The sequence below is a fragment of the Telopea speciosissima genome, chromosome 11, assembly GCF_018873765.1.
Source record: "Telopea speciosissima isolate NSW1024214 ecotype Mountain lineage chromosome 11, Tspe_v1, whole genome shotgun sequence".
Taxonomy (NCBI): Eukaryota; Viridiplantae; Streptophyta; class Magnoliopsida; order Proteales; family Proteaceae; genus Telopea; species Telopea speciosissima.
The window spans coordinates 11,938,246-11,955,087 of NC_057926.1; the positions used below are offsets into that span (position 1 = coordinate 11,938,246).

The 16,842-nt window shown below is 49.2% G+C and overlaps 1 protein-coding gene across 5 annotated transcripts in view; it reads right to left on the bottom strand.

The window, feature by feature from the left end:
- Positions 1-13,229: 13,229 nt before the first annotated feature.
- Positions 13,230-16,842, bottom strand: part of LOC122645748 (nucleolar and coiled-body phosphoprotein 1) — a 50,120-nt gene continuing 46,507 nt past the window's right edge. For 4 of the 5 annotated variants that reach the window (XM_043839097.1, XM_043839099.1, XM_043839096.1 and 1 more), the window contains 5 exons: positions 15,346-15,397; positions 15,167-15,250; positions 15,037-15,080; positions 14,138-14,212; positions 13,230-14,057 (listed from right to left, as the gene is read on the bottom strand). In XM_043839097.1, coding sequence (XP_043695032.1) covers positions 13,628-14,057; positions 14,138-14,212; positions 15,037-15,080; positions 15,167-15,250; positions 15,346-15,397 — 685 coding nt within the window. In that variant the 3' untranslated portion in view covers positions 13,230-13,627. The remainder of the gene's footprint in view (positions 14,058-14,137; positions 14,213-15,036; positions 15,081-15,166; positions 15,251-15,345; positions 15,398-16,842) is intronic. The other variant, XR_006330515.1, reaches the window with a different exon arrangement.

A 16,842-nucleotide genomic window follows, 5' to 3' on the forward strand; every position in this document is an offset into this window, starting at 1 on the left:
TTATTAAGGTAAGAGTCCATGTAGAGTGCGATTCCGTGCTGTGCTGGGATCGTGGCTTGATCCCTATCCCATTATTCTCGGGATGTGCTGACGTGGCCCAGAGATCCCTGGCGGGGTGCTATGGCAACCTCAGTGGAGGAGGGCTCGGCCTCGGAGGTCGGCCTAAGGGGTCGGTAGAGGAGGTCGGCCCGAGAGGTGGTTCTCGGCCTCAAGCTCGGCTAGGAGTCTGGTTGGCCTGTATGAGCTTGGCCTCAACCACCGGCCAGCTCGCTCGAGCCTGGCTTTGTCAGATGACTTATCGAAGATGGGGTCGGCCCATTCTCCTGCTCGGCTCAACTCGGTTCTCGGACTGAGGTCGGATCAGCCACGTGGCAACCTCCGATAGGTAGGGTGTTTTATGCCTCATCACAGGCCCCCCCACTCATCAAGAGTCGGCTCGGCACTGATGAGTGAGGTTCCCAGGTCGGCTTGTCTGGAAGATTTTGCGCGGTCGAGCCAGGCTTATTTTTTGGCACGGATTTGACGTTGCACGGTCTGATGGTTGGGTGTCCGTGCCACATCAGCAGAGTCATTATGGCAGGCTCGGGAATTCGAAACATCCTTTGATCTGGGCCATTGAATTATGCTGAGCTCTGGTGGGCCGTTGGATCAGTAAGACCCAAGGATTATAAATAGGCGACTCCTAACTATTCATTCCTCACTGCTCTAAGCTATTGACTTCTCGGCAGCGCTCGGTGTTTACTTGTTCGCGATCAGCTCGGCCTTTGCTTCGTTCGCGCCCAGCTCTTCTTCAACCAGTAAGTCTTCTCCGCCCAGTATGCCAGTTGGTAGTAGTCCCATGGGCGAGCTGTTCTCCAGGGCGGCAGAGGGCGAGAGTCCGAGCCGAGAGCTCCCCGCTCGTTCTCCCACCATAGACTTGTTGGGCTCGACCTCAGATGAGCCCGATGTAGTGGAGCTTCGTCAGGCCGAGGTGGCCGAGCCTCCGTTACTCCTGGAGTTTGACCACGCGGCCCAATCCATTGCCGCAGACCGAGCTGAGAACTCCGGGTCATCCTCGTCCGATGAGGACTTAAGTGAGGGAGATTCGTCTGAGGTGGGGGTTGGCTCGGTCAGCTCGTCTACTGACGCCCCTGAGCCCGAGGAAGGCAGTGTCGACACCATTTTGAGCACGATCACAGAGGCCGACCTCGACTATCTGAGGGCGACCTATGCCATCCCCGAGGACATCCAGCTCCGAGTTCCTAGCCCCTGGGAGATGGCCTGCTTCATCAGGCCCGGCGAGGTGGCTTTGTACGAGACGCCCTTCAAGTATGCATTCAGGCTCCCCGTTCTCAGCCTGGTGAACCAGATCTTGGACCACTTTCACCTGTCTCCTGGTCAGCTGGTGCCAAATTCTTGGCTGGCCGTGTACGGCTTCCACGCCTTATTTTGCGAGATGGGCCGAGGTGCGAGCATGGCGCTTTTCTCTCGGCTCTTCTTCTTGAAGAAGTCCCCCGAGAAGGGGTGGTACTATTTCTGCCGCTGATCAGGGAAGAGTGTGGCACTAGGCGGCCACAAATTTCTGGTCGGCACGCCGACCTTCAATAAGTATTGGAAGCCTCATTTTTTCTTTGCTTCCATTCCCAACAGCCCTCTCCGAACCGAGTGGAAGGAGATGAACTTGAACTATGTCAATAGGGTATTACCCCTGACCGAGAACGAGATGACCTCGTTGGACCTAATCCTCCAGCGTCCGCCCTTCGATGTCCTCCAGCTTCAGGACGAGGGGTTTCTTCAGAGGTGGCATATGACCCCTGGTACGAGCCCGAGCCGAGACCGTCTATGTGGTCCGAGCTGACCCCCTTACTTAGTCTTCTTTTCTGTTTCTACTTATTTTTGATGTTGTCGATTTCTCTTGCAGTGGTTGGCCACATTCCTCCTATGGATACAGCTTGGCTAAGGGCCGAGACCCTTGCAGACCGGAGGAAGAAAAACTTGGACAAGAAGTCCCGGGGCGAATCTTTCAATGCCCCCAAGGGCAAGGCCGTGATGCAGGGCCCTTCGGATGCTGTAGTCGGCCTTGAGGCCGAGAAGAACACGGGCCCAGCGGGGTCTCCGAGAAAGGGGAAGGGCTGAAAAGGCGAGAGGAGCCCGCCGAGAGACAGCAAGCGTCAGAAGCTCTCGGTTAATCTGAAGAGTGGTGGTCTTCCGCCCATGGCTTCGCCCGCCAACATCTCCCGATACGTCTTGGGGAGGGCCTCAGCCAGCAACGTTCCTGTTAGGTCGACCTAGCGCCTCTTCCCCGGGGACTCGGCATTGACGTCGGTCGCACACGCCAAAGAATGGCTGGATACAGGTCGACTTCCAACCGACAAGGAGAAGCTCGAGGCGCTGTCTGACCCGGAGCTCCTCTCCACTCTATTCCAGGATTTCAACATGGTAAGTTTCCTGGTCGGCTCTTGTGATTAGATATGATCTGTGTAGTCTGTCTTGATTTTTGTTCTCGTTCCTTTTTGTAGGGCTTCGCCAAGGCAGTGGAGACCATGCTCCATTTTGAGCGACTCCTGACCGAGAACCATTCCTTGGGCGTCCAGTGCAAGAAGGCCTACCAGGATGCCCAGGATGCCGTTCAGAGGCGTCGAGAGACCCAAGAGAAGCTCACTACTGCCGAGGCCGAGGTGGAGAGTTCTCAGGCCGAGGTGGTCAGGCAGAAAGAAAAGGTCCGGGCTCTGCAGGCTCAGCTTGTCGAGGTGAAGGAGAAGGTTAAGGAGGACCTGGCTGCGGCTTGGAGCGAGGCGGTCAGTGACTATCTTCAATCGGAGGAGTACGCTGATGTCTGCCATGAGATCAGGAGGCCTCCATACACCGAGGGTTTCGAGGCAGGCCGAGCTGAACTTTTGGCCGAGATCAAGGCAGCGTACCCGGATCTCAACCTCTCCCATTTTGATGATGATGCGACTACCTTTGCCGAGGAGTTGGGAGATGAGGAGGGGGCCGAAGTCACCCAGGCTCTGCCCCTTAGCTCGGTGCTCTCCACCTTCTTTTCTTTGTGTACTCTGTTCTATTTGTGGCCGAACTGCCGAGTCATTTTGCTAGCCGAGCTTAGGAACTTGTCTCTTTTTTGCCCATCCCTCATGTGGTCGGCGGCTCGGCCATACCATGCCCGAGGTCAATGTGATCCTTGCCTTAGTTGGTTAATTCGCCGTTCCCTTTGGTCCTATTGGACAGGCTATCATATAAACGGATGCGTGGCCGAGCATCCTTCCTAGCCGAGCTTAATGCCTTAGCTTAGTTTTGAACTTTGTTAGGCTCGGCCAAAAGGGGGATGTTTGCTTTTGAGAAGTCGGCCAGGTATATGAGGACCGGTCTTACGACTTGGCTGCCTACCTATGAGGGTCGGTCTTTGAGGTCGGCCAGGTCTATGAGGACCGGTCTTATGACTTGGCTGCCGACCTATGAGGGTCGGTCTTTGGGGTCGGCCAGGTCTATGAGGACCGATCTTATGACTTGGCTGCCGACCTCCGAGGGTCGGTCTTTGAGGTCGGCCAGGTCTATGAGGACCGATCTTATGACTTGGCTGCCGACCTCCGAGGGTCGGTCTTTGAGGTCGGCCAGGTCTATGAGGACCGGTCTTACGACTTGGCTGCCGCCGACCTATGAGGGTCGGTCTTTGGGGTCGGCCTAGGAGGGGTCTATGAGGACCGGTGGCTTACGACTTTGATTTGGGAGCTTGCCAATGCGTTAAGTGGTGGAGAAAGACTTTATTGAATCAAATGTCGGAGCTGAAGCCGAATACAAGCGTTCTCAGTTATAGAAAAAATTTCTTCAAATTTTCTGAGTTCCAAGGTCTCGGTGCCTTCTTGCCCCCCAGAGTCTGCAAGCGATATGTGTCCGGGCGAATTTGCTTGGAGACTATGTACGAGCCCTCCCAATTTGGTGCTAACTTTCCTTGCTGCCTCGGCTGGGATGCTCTAAGCTTTCTGAGAACAAGGTCCCCTTGACGGAAGTGCCGCTCCTTTACTCTTGAGTCATAGTACTTTTCCGTCCTCTGTTGGTATGCCACGTTCCGGAGTAGGGCATTTTCTCGAACTTCATCGAGGAAGTCAAGGTTGGCTCTCAGTCCATCTTGATAGGTCTTCTCATCGAACTTGAGCACTCGGTACGACGAGGCCATAATTTCAACCGGGGCGAGGGCTTCGGTCCCATAAGCGAGGCGAAAAGGACTCTCCCCGGTTGGAGTTCTTACTGTCGTACGATATGCCCATAGGACACTTGGGAGTTCTTCCACCCGTCTCCCTTTGGCCTCATCTAGCCTTCTCTTAATGCCTGCGAGTAATGTTCGGTTGGATACTTCTACTTGTCCATTTGCTTACGGATGAGCTACTGAGATAGGTCGGAAGTCAATGTAGAAGTGTTCGCAGAACTCTCGAAAGGCCGGGTTGTTGAATTGGGTGCCGTTATCAGTGATGAACACTTTCGGTAGTCCGAACCAGTAGATGACCTTGTCTCGGAAGAATTTCTCCATGTTCTTCTCGGTGATGGTGGCGAGGGGCTCAGCCTCGACCCACTTGGTGAAGTAATCGATCGCGACTACCACATACTTTCTGTTCCCCGATGCCGGGGTGAAATCTCTGAGAATGTCCATTCCCCACATAGCGAATGGGATTGGACTCAACATTGAAGTCAACTTTGTTGCTGGTCGGCTTGGGATTGGTGCGAACAGTTGACACTTCTCGCACGTCTTCACATACCTCATGGCCTCTTCTTGCATTCTTGGCCAATAGAATCCTTGCCGAAGTATCTTGTATGCAAGAGCTCGGCCACCCAGGTGACTCCCGCATATTCCCTCATGCACCTCGGCCAATGCATACTCGGCCCCTTTGGTCCAAGGCATCGGAGAAGAGGGGCCGAGATTGCTCTTTTGTAGAGCACCCCATTGATCATGGCGTATTTGGCAGCTCGGATCTTGACCTTTCTTGCTTCGTCTCGGTTCTCCGGGAGCAGGTTATTCTCCAAGTAGTTGACAATGGGGTCCAACCAGGTTAGCCCGTCCTCTTCAATGTGCTTCACGCTTTCTTCTTGTAAGGAGGGCTTCTCCAAGATTTCTATGTATACGGACCGGCTCAGATATTGGAGGTCAGCCTCGGCTAACTTGGACAGGGAGTCAGCCGTGACATTTTCCTTTCTCGGTATTCTAGTCATCTCAAAGTGCTCGAGTTCGAAAATCAGGTCTCGGGCTCAGGTCAAGTAAGCTATCATCCTTTCGTCTTTCGCTTCATAGTCTTTGTTGACCTGGTTGACCATGAGTTGGGAGTCTCCTCGCACCTTCAACCGCTTTATGCACATTGCTTTGCTGACTCGAAGTCCAACTAGAAGGGCTTCATACTCAGCCTCGTTGTTCGAGGCGGGAAACTTGAACCTCAGGGCATATTGGATCAGAAACCCTTCGGGGCTTACCAGTATCATGTCGGCCCCGCTTCCTCTGGAGTTGCTTGAGCCGTCGACATTCATGGTCCATGTCGGGTCGATCGTAGCCCCGACCTCTTCTACTGTCTTTTCCTCCCCGACCTCAAGGTCGGGTCCTGTGCATTCGACGATGAAGTCGGAAAGGGCTTGTCCTTTTATCGCCGTCCTCGGATGATAGCTTATATCGTATTCACTTAGCTCAACCGCCCAGGTAATCAACCGTCCCGAAACGTCGGGTTTGTGCAATATCTTCTTGAGTGGCTGGTCGGTCAGTACCGCGATCGGATGAGCTTGGAAGTACGGCCTTAGTTTCCTTGCAGCCGTAACAAGAACGAATGCTACTTTTTCAAACCCGGAGTACCTTGTCTCAGCATCGACAAGAACGTGGCTGATGTAGTATATCGGCCTTTGAGTTCGACTCTCCTCTCTGATCAACACCGCACTGACCGCTACAGGGGTAGCGGCTAAGTAGACTTGAAGCTCCTCTTTTGGTTCGGGTCAGCTAAGGAGAGGCGGGTTCTCCAAATATTTCTTCAGCTCTTCAAAAGCTTCCTGGCATTCGTCCGACCATATAAAGTCCTTTGGGCTCCGGATATTCTTGAGGGCTTTAAAGAACGGTAGGCACTTGTCTCCCGATCTCAACATGAATCGTGCCAATGCCGCCACACGCCCATTTAGCCTCTGTACTTCTCGGATCGTTCTTGCAGGACTCATCTCTTGGATGGCTCTGATTTTTGCCGGATTGGCTTCAATGCCTCTGACAGAGACCATGAAGCCGAGGAACTTTCCCGAGGTCACGCCGAATGCACACTTGGCGGGATTCAGCTTCATTTGGTTTTTTCTTAATACACCGAAAGCTTCTTCCAGGTCGGCCAAGTGATGTTCGGCCTGCAAACTTTTCACCAACATGTCATCCTTGTAGACTTCCATGTTCCTTCCGATCTGCCTGCGGAATATATAGTTCATGAGGCGCTAGTATGTTGCTCCGGCGTTCTTCAATCCGAACGGCATGACCTTGTAGCAGAAATTTTCTTGGTCAATTCGGAATGCCGTGTATGACTCGTCCTCCTCATGCATCATGATTTGGTTGTAACCGGAGTACGCATCCATGAAACTCAACATCTCGTGACCTGCCATGGCGTCGATCAAGAGGTCGATCCGAGGTAGCGGGTACTCATCTTTTGGACAAGCCTTGTTGAGATCGGTGTAGTCGACACACATTCTCCACTTTCCGTTCGGTTTAGGGACCATGACAACGTTAGCCAACCAGGTCGAGAATTTTTCTTCTCGGATGAACCCTGATCGGCGAAGCTTTTCCACCTCTTCTTTGATCGCTGTTTGTCAATCAAGTGCATAGTTCCTTCTCTTCTGCCGGATTGGTTTTCGACCTGGATCTATATGGAGTCGGTGCTCAGCTATATGCCTGGGTATGCCCGACATGTCGGCGGTCGACCAGGCAAAGACATCGGCGTTCGCCTTCAAGAAAACTTCGAGCTGATTCCTTTGATTTTCATTTAATAATGATCCGAGCTGGACCACTTTTGTTGGGTCACCTTCGCTGAGACGAAATGGGGTCAGGTCTTCTACAGGTCGTCCTCTCCTCTCGATAAGCTCATCCCGCTGATCCTCGAGGAGATGCTCGACGCCCATTGCCATTCCTCGAACATTACCCTTGTTTTGCTTGACGAGAGTAGCGTAACACTCCCGTGCCTTCTTCTGGTCGCCTCAGACCTCATCGACACCGTTCTCGGTGGGGAACTTCATCTTCAAGTGTGTCGGGGAGATGATGGCTTGGAGGGCGGTCAATGAAGGACGGCCGAGTATGGCGTTGAAAGCCACTATCGACCGTACCACCATGAATTTGACTTGAATTGTCGCCTGGCATGGAGCTTGCCCCATCGTGACCAGCAGGTCGATTGAGCCTTTGATGGTCGCGGCAGCTCCCGAGAACCCGTGGAGTGAGGTGCCTTCTGGCTTGAGTGCTTCGTCGCCGAAGCCAAATTGTCGGTACGCCTCTAGTGACATAAGGTCCACGGATGCGCCGGTATCAACCAATACACGGTGGACTGGTCTGTTCGCAATTTCTACCAGCACCACTAACGCATCATCATGAGGTAAACTTATACCTTCGAGGTTGGCTTCGGTGAAGAGATCTTCGCCACTGGCTTGAGTTTTTTGGCCGGCATCTCGGCCACTCCGATGAACCGCACGTTTGCCTTAGCCTTTCGAGTAGTCTCTGGCCCAGGCCCTCCGAGGATAGTGTATATGGGAGCTCCCTTGTCACTGCTCGGCCCGGATCCGTCCTCTTTCTTCTCGGCTCAGACTTTATCATCGTCTCATTCAACTCGCCTGTTTTCGGCCCTAGGCTCGGCTCTTCTTTAATCTTGGTCTTCAGGCCGCCGGCCTCCACGATCTTCTCGGCCTCCTTTGACATATCGCTGCAAGTGGCCCGCTTTTATCAGCTCTTCGATTTCTCTTTTCAGCTGATAGCAATCCTCGGTGTCGTGACCGGTGTCCTTGTGGAATTGACAGTATTTGTTGGGATTTCGAGATGACCCCGCTTGCATTGGTCGGGGTCGGCGGATGTACCCTCCATCTTGTATTTGCATCAAGATCTCCTTGAGCGAGGTATTCAGTGGAGTGTAGTCGGGGCTCCGGGCTCGATCCGACCTGTCGGCTTAGCGATCCGTCCTGGGCCTTTTGTCTTCCCTACGGTCGTCCGTTGTCGGCCTTTTCTTGTCAGGTCGGCCTTCGTTTCCCTTCTGGGCCTGGAGGACCTCGGCCATATTTGCGAACTCGTTTTCTTGTCGGGTCGGCCAGGTTTTTTGTCGGCTTCCTGGCCAGGTCCTTGATGAGGTCCATATCGATGAGCCCGTTGCTCATAGCCGTATGGGCCGTGGCCTCATCCAAATCCTTGATGTCTAAGGATTCTTTGTTGAAGCGGGAGACGAATGCTCGGATTGACTCGTCGGGCCTTTGCTTCACGCTGAGTAGGTTGACCGTTGTCTTCTTGTGTTTCATACTGCTCTGAAAGCGCATGACGAAGGCTCGGCAAAGTTGAGCGAAGCTTTTTATGGAGTTCGGCGGCAACCAGGAGAACCATGAGGTCGCCGCGCCCTTGAGGGATGCAGGGAAGGCTCGACAAGAAACGATCTCAGTACCTCCGTACATGGTCATCATCGCATTAAAGTAGTTGATGTGATCCGTCGGGTTGGTCGTCCCGTCGTATCGGTCGAATGGGGGAGGTTTGAACCCGTTTGGTAGCGGCGCGGTCATGATCTCGGGAGGATATGGGTGTCGCCCGACCAACGAATAGGCGTCCGGGGTCGCTTGTTTTTTCAACCCCTCCACTTGCTCCGCCAAGTCTCGTAGCCGCCTCTCCAGCTCAGTTTCGGGTGCTCGGTCAACTAGCTCCTTGGCCCGTGGTCGGTACGATCGGCCATCCCGTTGTGGTCGGCCATTCTGGTCTGCTCGGTCCTCGCCGTCATTTCTTGTTCTTCTTTCCTCCTGGAAGTTGGACCCACGGGGGCTCCCCTGCTGTTCTTCTCGGGCGGGCGAGCCTTGACGCCGGGGGTTATGACGAGATCCTTCTCCTCGTCTCGCGGCGCATCGTTCATTCGGTTCTTTCCCTTGCTCTCGGACTTTTCTCGGCTGTTCGTCCTCTTCGAGCCGCCCAAAAAATACCGACCTCCTTGCTATCGAGCCGACTGGTTCGATTTCCTGCCCTGTTCGCGGACTTGGGCGATGATCTGGCTCATCCCGTCGAGCGGCTCTGCTAGGGCATGGAGGTGGGGTCTTCTGACGAGACGGGTGTGAGGATGCGGCTCGGCTTGGCTCAGTCCTATGCCAGCCACCATTTTGCTGCAAGTTCCTCTCTGCGCGGACCGGAGCTGGAGGGGGCGTGGCCAGCGGTTAGCCCATCAGCCCACCTCGGGCCATCTGGTTCATGAAGGTGCGCAGCATCTCGTTGGTGTGGAGCATCTGCAACTGCAAGTCCATAACCTGTCGATTATTTGCCGGGGCTTCGGGGTCTAAACTCTCCGGCAAGGGTGGCGGCGCTGGTAGGCCCATCCCATCCAAGCTTGCCTCGGCCTGTATCCGGCCAGCCGCGGCCGTGGTTAGCGCCGCTCCCCCATTCCCGCCATCCGATGGGGGAATGGTACCCGTGATGGGCTACGTACCCCCTGCCCGAGGGGGTCTTCTGTTTATCCCCTGCCGAGAGGCTTCGGGGGGCGGGGATCGCCTCGTCTGCCCAACGGGCTGCGGCTCGTCCGTCCGGGAAGTCGAGCCATGCTGCCCTAACCTCGTGTGCACCATTATTACTGCTCTTGGAATTGGGAGAAACGACGATGCTTACCGATGTCGTTCCCACAGACGGCGCCAAATCTGTTGCGTGTGAAAACCTCCGGTGCTTGGTTCGCCCGCGGATGAGCCTGCAAAAACCAAGCAATGAGCACAAGAGGGCCGGTGTGGCTCCGGCCTAGGACTCTCCGATGCTCAAGTCGTCTCCAGGCAACAACAGAATCGCTAGTAAAAGTGAGATGAGGAATAGTGCTCCATACCGGGTATTTATAGAGTGAGGAGGAGATGAGACGGTTGGAAGAGTCCTAGTATGGTAGGAGTCCTTCTTTCGGAAGGTTCTCCCGCGTAGAGCGGAGTGGAGAGTCATTTTCGGGGTCGGACTCTTATTAAGGTAAGAGTCCATGTAGAGTGCGATTCTGTGCTTTGCTGGGATCGTGGCTCGATCCCTATCCCGTGATTCTCGGGATGTGCTGACGTGGCCCAGAGATCCCCAGCGGGGTGCTATGGCAACCTCAGTGGAGGAGGGCTCGGCCTCGGAGGTCGGCCCAAGGGGTCGGCAGAGGAGGTCGGCCCGAGAGGTGGTTCTCGGCCTCAAGCTCGGCTAGGAGTCTGGCTGACCTGTATGAGCTCGGCCTCAACCACCGGCCAGCTCGCTCGAGCCTGGCTTTGTCAGATGACTTATCGAAGATGGAGTCGGCCCATTCTCCTGCTCGGCTCAACTCGGTTCTCGGGCTGAGGTCGGATCAGCCACGTGGCAACCTCCGATAGGTAGGGTGTTTTATGCCTCATCACTAAGCTATTGTTCTCCTTCTTGCTCTGTACTAAGAGCCCAAAAGAAAAACCAAACAGAAATGAAATGAAAAGTTTTTCATACTCTGATCTTCACGGATTACTTTCAGAAGGCAAAGAACTAATTAAATAACTGGGAAGTAGAGAAGCTTGGATAACAATTGAAATTGATACCAAACAACAATTTATTCTCTTCAGTACCCATTAAAAAAAATATATAGAGTACGAAGGTCATCATCAACATCATACATTCATAAATGTATATTAACAACTCAACATAATCACAATCATAAATCCCACCAATCTCAGACCCAATTACTCTATAAATATACTTTCCTTGATGATAGATACCACTTTTCAACCCAAAAAAAGGAAAGATGATGGCTACAACTTGGTTAATCCCAATTCCCAAGTCGATTTCTTTGATTTGCAGAAAAATCAATGAAGAATAGAATCACCAAATTGAAACAATAGGGTGGGTTATCTTAAAAGAAAGTAGAATTCAAAGTCTAGCAAGAAGAAGAGGAAGACGAAAAATCAGAAATGTGTCTTCCCCAATGGAATCACCCTAATTAGGGTTTAAATCTGAAATCTTATTTTGTACTTGAATTGGCCATGAAAGAGATTTATTAGGGTTTAAATCTCATATCGATTAAGGGTATTGGGTTATTTGATTTAAAATTTGTTTAAGAAAAGAGAATTTTTTTCTAAAATCGATTAAGTATGAATCTGAAATTGGGCTGTAGGAAGGAGGAACAGGGTAAAAGGGTCACTTCACTACCCTTTATGGGTAGTTTAGGCATTACAAAAATTTTAACCGATGACATCATCACTAAATTAACGGACAAGACCAACTTGAAAGAAATGGTAAAATGCAAGGGGTGTTTAAGTAATTGTTTAAAAAATTGAGGATAGTAAACAAAATGGCCATAGTCTAGGTGGTGTCCAAGTAATTTTCTCTATTTCCAATTCTCAGCCGATGAACACCATCAAATGCCACAAAATCAACAAGAGATGGGGTGAGATGAGCGGAAGGAGAGGGAGATTCGTTCGCGGCAATGAAGGGGGGAAGGGGACAAAATCAACAAGAGAAGGGGTGAGCGGAAGGAGAGGGAGATTCGTTCGGGGGCAATGAAGAGGGAAGGGGAATTCAAGTAGATGTAGGAGGAGGCTCTTTAGGGAGATCCTCTTCTGTGCTAGCAAGTGCAATGAATATGTGTTTGTGTCAAACCTTTCCAATGGATTTTCCAAGAAAGCTGCAATGCCAAGAGTGTATAAAAGACACTTACTTACACAATCACCCTCTCCCTCTAGGATTTTTATCTTCTCAATTTCGCATCGAACACTCCCGCAGGTAGTGAGAGACGAGTGCAAGAGGGGAAAAGCGGTGACGGACTGTCGACAGTGAGAGGGTTTGGAGAGAGGAGGCATATGATTGAAAATGTAGACCTTTATCCGCTCCAATACAGCAGCCGCTGTTGTACGTATCGTGCGGCACAGCAGCAGCCATGCCTGCACAGTGGGGCCCTCTGTGCACACATGGCCGCTGCTGCGCCGCACGATGCGTACAGCAGCGGATAAAAATTCTGAAAATGTCGATCGTGTCAGCGCTTGAGGATAGGTAAATTATTGAATTTCAATTTGGACTACCCCGTGTCATCTTCTCAGCTATGCACTGGCCGTGCACCGGAGACGATAAAAATCCCAAAAAGAAGGGCACTTACTAATTCTCAAGAAGGTACAAGAGCTGCGGTACTAGATCGGGAACGAATCCCCTTAAAAGGTTTTTTTTTCAAGAGACTCATTACTATTTTGTCCGTAGAAGAATTCCCCATTCATTTCATGGGTAAATGGACATTCCATTCATTATATGTTTCATCGTTAATCGTACATTTACACTACTAGAAGGGGTATTAGGTAGTGTAGTTTCTTCGTTAGTGCCTCTTGTCCCTCCACACACCACCCAAGTGCCACACTTTCATGACCCTATAACTCCTCTACGATGCCCCATTCCAGACCCTCACGGGCAGCATGCCCATCCCTCCCATTTTTAGTTCTCTACTTCCATACTAGTACCACTAAACTTTCTAACCTTTTTAAGCCGAAATAGATTTCTATCGCACAGCCTCAGAAAGTACCATAGAGCTGTGCGATGCCTATCATCCGATTGAACACTCACCCTAGAAGCAACCTACCAAATAGCTTCACAGGCAGTGTAACAACAAACCTTGAAATACCTCGGAGTTGGATAAGTCAAATGAGGCTATCATCTAGTCATAAGTAGTCTCTAGTCTACATTCTTAAAACCTTTCATCGAATAATTGGGAGTTCCAGAAAATAGATACAAGGGGCAATGCCTGAAAGATATCGGGATCACGCCACAGAAACCACACCAGGAAATTGAGATAACCCTAATGCAATGAAACCAATACCGAGAATATAATAAAATTTGTGTCAACAAGGGGGATAGAAGGGGGGAGCTCAAGAAAAGACCAGGCCTCGATTAACGATGAAACTACAATACCTAAAACCCCTTCCCCAGATGAATTACATGTTCAGGCACCGGGCTACAGACAGTTTCGTTTGCTCCCGCTCCCGAGTGCATGTTAAAAATACCAGAGACCTATCAAATGATCCACGCACCAACACTATCATTTTCCATTAGTAGCAGGAACCAGAATCCACTAGCCAAGTTGGTCCATAATTCTTTTATGCTATGTAAAAGAGCTAGCAACCACCATTGTTGGTTTAACTTGTACACCAACTGCAAAAAGTAATTTAATAAAGGCTCTACGTCACTACAAGACAAACCCCCCCATACTCTCTCTCTCTAGAGACAAGAAACCCTCAAACCTTGAATCATCCCTCCACCTACAAAATAGAATCCAATGCCTCTGACTGCAGCATGGGAATATACCAAACATTCCAAAGTACCAGATACATGGCACCTTCAACTAGTGCACCGAAGCAGCAGTGGAGAGATGTATTTCTATGACTGGAAGCTAATATAATTATATTTACCTTAGGAAAACACTGGAGACAGGATAATCGGTTTCCCTCCTCAAGAATCAGATCAGACTAAGTTACATCATCAGCCATTGACTCTCATCCGTCGCTTCTTCCCACTTTTTGTCTCACTTTCTTGTGCTTTTGCAGAATCTGATTTCCCTTTCACGAAATCCTCATTTTCTTGTAGCTTCGATGAATTGGATTTCCCCTTGGCAGCCGTGCCATTCGCACTGGTGGTTTTGCCACCAGTTTTTGGGGTTTCACCCTTAGCCTTGGTGCTTCTTTTGGTTGTCTCTTCCTTGGACTTAATCTTGGAAGTGTCATCCTTGGATTTGCTCCCTGATTTCAGGGCATCTTTCGACATGCTACCAGTTTTAGGGGTTTCAACTTTGGATTTGTTGACAGTTTTAAGGCTGTCATCTTTGGATTTGCTGCTGTGTTTAACATCTTTGGATTTACCACCAGATTTTGTAGCTTCACTTCTTGATTTGCTGGTCGAAACTCCTCCACCCCTACCCAAAAAAACTCACCACATAAATCCCCGAGTTGCAGGGCCCCAATTAAAACAAAGGAAGTAAGCACATAAAGTTACCTTTTAGCAGAAGCATCCATCACTCCTTGCTTGGTTGCTGAATCTGAATTTGTTTTTGCTTTCTTCTTTCTGTGCCTGATCAATTGAACATCAATCAGCATTAATTCTAGCTTTAGGCACAAGTAAAATTAAATCATTTGTTCTTTCCTACCCTACTTCCAAACACCAAAACGAAACAAAGTGAATGACAATAAAAAGGTTTTAGAGCATATATGAGGCAGTTTCAAGGACAGCACTATCAGCAGAAGGAACATTACCATTAAAGAGTCGAGATACTTCAAAATCTCAAACTTACCCTAAAACGGCACACGACATAATAGAGCATCGCATGATATTAACTCAAAAATCAACCCAGAACCAATACCCCATCATCCCCCCCCCCTCTGGCGAGGGAGGTGGGGAGAAGAGGGAATGAGTTTTATAGAAGCTACCATCTGCTTGTATTTAAAATTTTGAGTACCAAATGTGTGCATGGAGGTGCTCATTTTGTATGGGCTTTCAGTTTAATGTTTCTATTCGGAAATGACTATACTTGAGGCTGAAATTTGACACCTAGCTAATCCAAATTATTCCTAAATATCCAATGGTTGGAATTGCCAAATCACCGTTCCATGTGGCCCAACGAGGTGTGCAGACCTGGTAAAGTTACATGGTCAGCGCAAACCATGAAATCTATCACCAATTTGTAATTTAAAACGAAAAAGTAAAGTCACTTGCTAGTTGCTACTCCAAATTATGGGCTAGGCAAATTTAGAAGACCCCAAATCCAAAATCAAGTTAATTACACTGATCCAATATATTGTTCAAGGCATGCTAAACTATTTTCTGAATGTAAACTTTTAGCAGCCAACAGGCATTGCTCTGAACGGAAAAATTTAACAGCCAACAACAGAGCTTACATGTCAGAAGAAGCATCAGGACTTGGAAGATCAGTTTCTTCTCCCTGTTGATTAAGAAAATAATTTTTTTTAAGACCTAGGATCAAAAACAATGAAAATAACACAACATAGAATCACACATTAGACCTACCCCTGCCACATCATCTTCTTTAATAAACTCCCACGTCTGTCTACTAAGATTCAATACTTCCACATCCCCATCATTGTAAGAAACCTGTGTAAGTGACAGACATAAAAATAAGGCTGGGGAAAAAGTTAAGCAATCAGGTTAAGAAAAGTACCAATATAAATTTTAGTATCTTTGGTCACCTTATGTTTCATTTTAACAGCGTCAAAAAATGTTATGTTACCTTCATAGAACCTGCATAATAACAACTTGAATATGAGCAAAGACACATCAAAATCTTTTATGTCAGATCCAAAATTATGATTGGATAAAAAATCTGTAACTTATCAGAAAACTATATAGCAAACAACAAACTACATGAGCTGCTTAGAGCTTATGGTACAACAACAAAAAACTCAGCCTTATCCCAACTAAATGGGGTCAGCTACATGGATCCATTCAGAAAAAAATAAGTAAAACAGAGATCCACACAAAGGGATAGGAAAGTAAAAGAAACGAAGAATAAAAATGAAAAAATGAGATATTAAAAAAAAAAAAGAAAAACAAAAGTGAGAAATGGAAAATGAAAGATGAAAGTAAGAGGAAAGAGGATAGCCCAGGAAATCAGAAGAATCAAAGCTACATGGTGTCGACAATGTGGATCCTTGCCCTCCAATAGACTCTATCTGAGGTCATACTTGGCACAAGACCCAGGCAATGCATGTCATTCTTCACAACCTCACCTATTGTCATTTTAGGCCTGCTCTTAGCTCTTTTAGCTCCTTCAATCGAAATCAGATCACTCCTCCTTCGTGGGGCATCCCCAGGCCTCCGTTGCACATGGCCAAACCACCTCAAACAACATTCTCGGAGCTTGTCGTTGATCGGGGCAACTCCCACATCTCTAATACATTCATTCCTCACTTTATCCTTCCTAGTTTTGCCTCACATCCATCTTAGCATCCTCATCTATGCAACACTGCTTCACTATATGGCACTTCTTAACTGCCCAGCATTCCGCCCCATACATCATAGTAGGTCAGACAACAGTCTTGTAGAACTTTCCTTTCAGCTTTAGGGGAATGTGTTGATCACACAGTACTCCGGTCGCACCTCTCCATGTCATCCATCCCACTTTAATTCTTTGAGAAACATCATCTATGTCACCTTCTTTGTGTATGATAGACCCCAGATATCTGAAATAGTCACTTGACAATATCTCTCTCAATATTCACCATGTCATCATCCCGAATAGTGTGACTAAAGTTACACATCATATACTTTGTCTTTGATCTACTAATTTTAAATCCTCTTGTTTCCAAGGTCCACAACTCTAACTTAGTGTTAATCCTTGCTTTTGTCTCATCCACCAAAACTATATCATTGGCGAAGAGCATGCACCAGGGTACCTCGTCTTGGATGGTTCTTGGTTAGCTCATCCATGATAAGCACAAACAAATAAGGACTTAGGGCTGATCCTTGATGTAACCCAACCGTAATTGGAAATTCCTTGCCCTGGCCTCCCACAGATCTCACACTAGTCATCACACCCTCATACATATCTTTAATTACCTCTACATACTTACTCGACACCCCTCTCTTCACAAGAACATGTTGGATTAGATCTCTAGGGACTTTGTCATAGGCTTTCTCCAAGTCAATAAAGACCATATGGAGATCCTTCTTGCCAGCTCTACATC